This window comes from Coniophora puteana (genome assembly GCF_000271625.1).
Source record: "Coniophora puteana RWD-64-598 SS2 unplaced genomic scaffold CONPUscaffold_1, whole genome shotgun sequence".
Lineage (NCBI taxonomy): Eukaryota > Fungi > Basidiomycota > Agaricomycetes > Boletales > Coniophoraceae > Coniophora > Coniophora puteana.
The window spans coordinates 4,237,664-4,243,701 of record NW_006913053.1 but is presented as its reverse complement, the minus strand read 5'-3'; the positions used below and the strand labels follow the sequence as shown (position 1 = coordinate 4,243,701).

Here is a 6,038-nt window from a genome sequence, read left to right as displayed (position 1 = left end):
TTATCATCTATACCATTGCTAGATGTATTAAGATGTGATTGAGACTGACACAAAAAGTGAAAACAGGCTAATGTGTCATATAATGCATGCTATGATATTACTTGTCAAGTTTTCCATGCTAATCATTCCGTAAGAGCATATTCTGGTGGACTGATAGTTTACAGATGTACTATACATGATCAGTTAAACTAATTTGTGCACTTGAATAATACAGTTTATCCTCACAAATATTCCACAGCTCAGATGCAAGTTATACAACCCATATCTGCATACTTTGAAATTGTCGCAGCAATTGATGTATTTCTACTTGATATTTTTTCCTAATATTCTATTTGGGAGCCATTAACATCTATAAGATTGCCACTATAAAGTTTCGTGAGCACTGGTGCTCTGTAACTAGTTGTATGTATGTTTTGTTGGCCGATGGGACAGAATAGGGGCTACCAATTCCGGTTACTTAATTTGGCAGCGTGTAGCTTACAGTCCCAAAGCAATATGTCGAGACCGACAACGAAATCGTCAGCGGGCCCCCCGGCGCCCAACTTCAATTCCGCGAAGGTGATTATGTTAAGTCGCTATCGTTGCAGCGCTGGGGGAAAGTCCTCTCGATCCAGGCAGACATAGTTTGCTTCTCGGAGCTACGTGCCGTTGAACTTAGCGAGGACAGCATCGGACGTCTGCAGCTACTGCAGAAATTTGTCAAGGTGTGATTTTATTTTAATATGATGGGTTGGAATTTTTCTAAATCTGGACTGCGTCCATTAGTTACACGACTCTGTCCATAACGTCGGATTACTAGCTTCAAAAGGCTCTGACCTACTTCACGTTGCTGCTGTCGCTCGTACCTTTCAACAAACAAGCGTTGGTAGGCGAAGTTCTGCGCCATTCTACACCGGCAAGGACCCGCTTGAGGGGGAGAACATTGTCGTCGTCTCTCGTCGCGCTGGTTCGAAAGGACTTGTAGGCCAGGTCATCAGTACGAATCCGCACCGCCAAGAAGCCACCTGTCGTCTGACGGCTTTGGGAAGACTTGAGACGCTCCCCTTCAGTACTCTGGTATCCTTGTAAGTAGCCCATGATTATGATTGCCGCCAAGCTGACCCCAAAGCAGGAGAAATGGGTTATACTTAACTGGCACTCCAATACCCAATCACAAAAGGGGATGGTTTCAGGCCGAACGAAGAGCATTCTACGGCTTGCCCGCCGTGGAGGATCCGCTTCCCAGATCTGTCACACCTCCGCAAGATGTAGATATCCCACTGACGGACTTCGAAAAAGCCGACATTGAGACACGGGCGCTCGCGCTCGCACAATCCGCACTTGCACAATCCCCACAACACGAGGATGTACAACGACCTTCTTCGCCCCTCCCGTTCCTTCTTGACGACAGAATTTGCGCTAACCTCGGGAGCAGGGGAGTCCATGTTGGGTTTCTACCTTCGTACGAGGGTGGGAGTCAGGTAAAGGTGTCAGGCTTCACAGATAGCCCAGATCGATTTTGGAGCAATAAACTGAGCTGTCCTGCTCCTGACGGCTGTGTCGCCGTATCATGGAAGGTGAACGGCACTAAACCACGATCTGCCTTTGTCCCCGCCTCGGACTTGAAGCCGTGTCCCCCCCGCGCGAAAAACAAGTACATTTTGGTGCTTAGTGGTCCGTACGTCGGTCAAATCTTCCTCACGAAGGGTTACAAGAAGGCGAATGATGTCTATGTCGTTCATGAACATCGGGACGAGATTCCGAATGGTATAGTCACCGAGGTTAGAGAGCATGGATCTAATTAGCAGCGGGCTACAATTTACTTTCGATGGGCTTTCCCAATGTATCATTCAAATTTGCACGTATATTACACGACTCAGCTCTTCTGTTCCTGCTCAGAACCTGCCATTAACCGTCAACAGTGGAGCAGCGGAAGAACAGGGGTGGTGGAGCTCCATTTCATACCTTAGATGTTGGGAACAAAGAAGCAGGGTAGAGGGTACATGTCGAACGAGAAGCCTTAGCTAGATAGGAGAAATAGAGACAATGTGCTTGTTTAGTAGCACGTTGGTCGGTCGAAGAAGGTGAGGAGTCGGGGCGCGGAGAAGCGCAGACACCCGTTATGGCGCGAAGAAGTGATAGAATTTGGTGAGCTGACCAGACTCGCGCCCCATATCACCCACCGCGCGCTGGTGTCACCCTTCGCTTCACAGTTGTATATAAAGGTGCGTACTTCATGCTCCCGCCTTGTCCTCAGGTCTCCCGCCGCCTTATCTTTAGGTTTTTCTTTCTTCATCATGCCCAAGGCGCCACGCACTACCCTCTCTCGTTTGCGACTTCATCCGTACACCAAGTCCGATGGCACAACCAAGAAGCCTGCGCCTAGGTCAAAGGAGTCTCTCCGCACTTCCTCAGGGAACCTGATCCTTAATGCTCGTCTTGGAGGTGGACCTCAGTTCTTTGGGCTCTTTGTCGTCCTGGTGCGCATTCATTTGCTCTTATTGTGTACGCGTGAATTGACCTGAACGAATAGCTTGGAGTTCTGAAAGGAATTCGGCGCTGTCTCGAGTGTCGAGTCCTGGACCTCCCAGAATGTGTATGGGAACGCGGGCATGGGTCTTCCTGTGACCACTGCAGGTCGAAAAGCAGATTGTGTAGCCTCTCAGGGAATCTACACAACGTATACTATCTCAACGACATTCTTAAGTTCCTCGGGTTGCCAGGCGCGAAATCGGACCGCGAGATATACAGGCTTTACCGTGCACGGCGCAATTCCAAGGAGGCACCGGCATCAGTCAGCCACAAACCGGGCGAACACACATTTGACAACGACGATCCTTGTAAGTACTTACTTCCTATCTCTTACTTGTGCTCATCGTATCATAGTGATCGCGGCGTTGGTCTCACACAATCGTCCAGGTAACAGGAGAGTTCTCTTACCTGAAAGTAAGTCATTCCTACCTGGACCTTTCTTACTTACAGCGGTTCTTGCAGCCCTTGAGGAATTGGAAAAACCCAACCTGCCTCCCTACAATCCGTTAGCGAGGACGTCAGCGGGAACATCAGCGGGAACATCAGCAGGAACATCAGCAGGAACATCAGCAGGAACATCGGCGGATCCATCAATGGGGACATCAGCAGGGCCACCAGCAGGGCCGCCAGTGACAGTGTTGTCAGAGGCCTCAGAGGCCTCAGAGGCGTTGAGCGAAGTGGACGAACGTAAGTGATCATGATCTATATCGTCCAATTTAAGGCCTTCATCATTCCTCGACAGTTGCAGACGATCCTGACGCTGCCATCATGCCCGATGCTGCGACCATGTCGACTACTTGAAATAGCGAACACACAACCTGACGCAGCGAACCCACAGCCGCTTCCTCATACCGTCGGAAGGTTAGCATCGGTGTCCAGGGGTGAATCAGATGAATTAGAAGTTACAGATACAATGTACATTTGGTTTGTTGTGTATATACAAATTGTCAGGAAACAACCCATGTCATGTTCAGTTGAATCACTGTCGGAGCAGTCGGAGCAGTCGGAACATATAACCTACGCCTACCACAGTGTTCTCCTCGAGAAACGCGCAGTGATCGCTATCATCACGAACCCCTCAGCGTACCTTTGGTACACGCGCAGGAAGCTCTTCGACGAGCTTCCTCAGCAGGTCGTTGCACGACCCGCGCACAGCAGCCGTTTCATACACATGAAATGTTGCGAGTAGCACGCTCGCAGGGCGCTCCAGGCGCCCAACGCGTTCAGGGCGCCTATCCGTGGGAACAACCACGTATGGCCAGAAGCGGAGTAATGCGCCCGACACGGCTGTTGAGGGCGCTTTCCCCTAAACGCCGCATGGTGAGGTACGGGCACGGCTGCAGGTGCCCTTGCCACGAAGGTGCCGCCGTCTTGTCGGGCGGCATAACCTCTTGTCGGAATTATCGCTCAGTTTCGTACGGTTTCTTTTCTCTTATCCTGATCGATTCAGGTACTATCGTAGCTACTCGATGTAGCTACGACCGTTGTATAAGTCTACACTACGCATGTACGAGGACTTCAGTTGGTTTAGACTAAACGTCCGCAGGTATGTCGCTATCACTCAATATTAGTTGGTTTGGACTGAACGTCCCCAGTGTGATGGCACTCTCCATATTTCTCTATGAAACGCGTCCTGGCGTCCATTTCGGATGTGCTGACTTGTACCTGAGTAGAGCACCAGCTTATACACTGCTAGTTAGCGCCTTTTCGGTTGCGAGTTGCTATCCATTCCCCGAGCCTTGCTTCATAGCTACATCAAGCACTTATTGCGTTCTTCACGGGCATTATCTTTTATTCCCTACGTTGTACGGTTTCTCCATAGGCCTACTTTAGAGAAATAGTGATAGTGCGATCACACTGGGGACGTTCAGTCCAAAACAACTGGAGTCCTCGTACACACGTAGCGTAGACTTATACAACGGTCGTAGCTACATCGAGTAGCTACGATAGTACCTGAATCCATCATGATAAGAGAAAAGAAACCGTACGAAAATCGGGCGATGATTCCGACAAGAGGTTATGCCGCCCGACAAGACGGCGGCACCTTCGTGGCAAGGGCACCTGCAGCCGTGCCCGTACCTCACCATGCGGCGTTGAGGCGAAAGCGCCCTAAACGGTGGTGTCGGGCGCATCACTCCGCTTCTGGCCATACGCGGCTGTTCCCACGGTTAGGCCGCTGTCGGGTTCCACGCCTTGAGCGCCCTGAGCGCCCTACTCGCAATATACTTTGCACGCCACAACGCCAGTCCAGATCTCAAGTGAGAGGGTAATACAATTGTCGTTGGAAAAATGCTAGTAGCAGCGGTATATCTACAGTAATGCAAGAGAATGAAAACATGATTCACAAAACAAGACAAAAGAATGAAACTCTAAATGCAGCTCCCAATCACAAACCATACACCGGCCTATATTCGCTCAACATACTCGGGTCCCCGGATCAACCGGTGGTCCACGCCGGCTGTAGACGTTACGGGCGCAATGGTACCTGAGACTCTGGCCTGAATACACTGACTTCTCGTTCCGGTACCTTTAGAAACCCTAAATCGCAGCGTAAGAACTACGTCAAACGCATACCGGGAATACGCACCTTTGAGAGAGCTTTGAGAACAGCCCTACTATTCAGCTATCGCATGCTGATGGTATGGCATAGCCAAGTCGTTGCCGGAACTATCGTGGCTAGCTTGGCATGTTCCTCCTTCCAGAGAGACGCTCCAAAATCAGCGTAGTGGCGAAAGGGGTCTTTCTCGCCTTCATTAAGAGGCAGAAACTGCCGTACAATGAAGAAGTGTTCATACGGGCTGCAGAGACAGCCGTCACTCCGAATGGATATCATCTCTGCGGTCAATAGCAGGTACGTCGGTAGTAGAATTGACCCTAAAGAAAATGTGGATGTGTGAACACGACGTACTTGCTGTAGCACTCGTCATATTACAGGGATGTTTGCGAGTGATGTTTGCTCATGCAACCGCTAAATATACACAGGCATGCGTTTCTTTCGACAAAACTGTGTAAGGATGGAGAATAGCGGATACATGATAATGCCTGATACTGATTTAGAGACGATTTCCATGCCCCACTCAATACGTAGTGCGAGATGTCAAAGGTGTCTGTTCTGACGCCTTATTAGCGGCCTGGGCATCAGGGTGCCCGCTGACATGAGCATAAGTAGAGCCTAAGAGTGAATTCAACCCAGATGGGCACCCGACGGTCTGGGCGCAGCGGAGGGTCAGGACGCGCGGCGGCGTCGGCGTAGCGGACGTCAACCCACACCCGTACGGTGTCGATGGGGCGGGCCTCTTGTACTGTTTCCATTTGAACTTACACGCATTTGCGTCCTATACAGTATATATGCATATATGCATACCGGCCTGGTGCCCAACAGTCACTAGTCAAGTGCGCCAACAACGGACGAGGTACGGTGCCAAATATAGGGGCAAAATGTGGTTGTTCCCACGGAGTGTCATTTTGGGCGCCTGGAGTTGGGCGCCTTGAGGGACTCCCTCAAGGCGCCTCGATATCCCTCCGGT

General features: G+C 50.5%; 1 protein-coding gene across 1 annotated transcript; it reads left to right on the top strand.

Moving 5' to 3' along the window:
• Positions 1-1,075: 1,075 nt before the first annotated feature.
• On the top strand, positions 1,076-3,784 carry CONPUDRAFT_69605 (uncharacterized protein; the record flags this gene model as incomplete). Its single annotated transcript, XM_007764529.1, has 12 exons — positions 1,076-1,120; positions 1,173-1,760; positions 1,879-1,971; positions 2,043-2,127; positions 2,193-2,204; positions 2,260-2,459; positions 2,687-2,819; positions 2,866-2,925; positions 2,962-3,198; positions 3,318-3,372; positions 3,463-3,643; positions 3,701-3,784. The coding sequence occupies 12 exons, from the start codon at positions 1,076-1,078 to the stop codon at positions 3,782-3,784; spliced, it is 1,773 nt and encodes a 590-aa protein (XP_007762719.1).
• Positions 3,785-6,038: the final 2,254 nt, after the last annotated feature.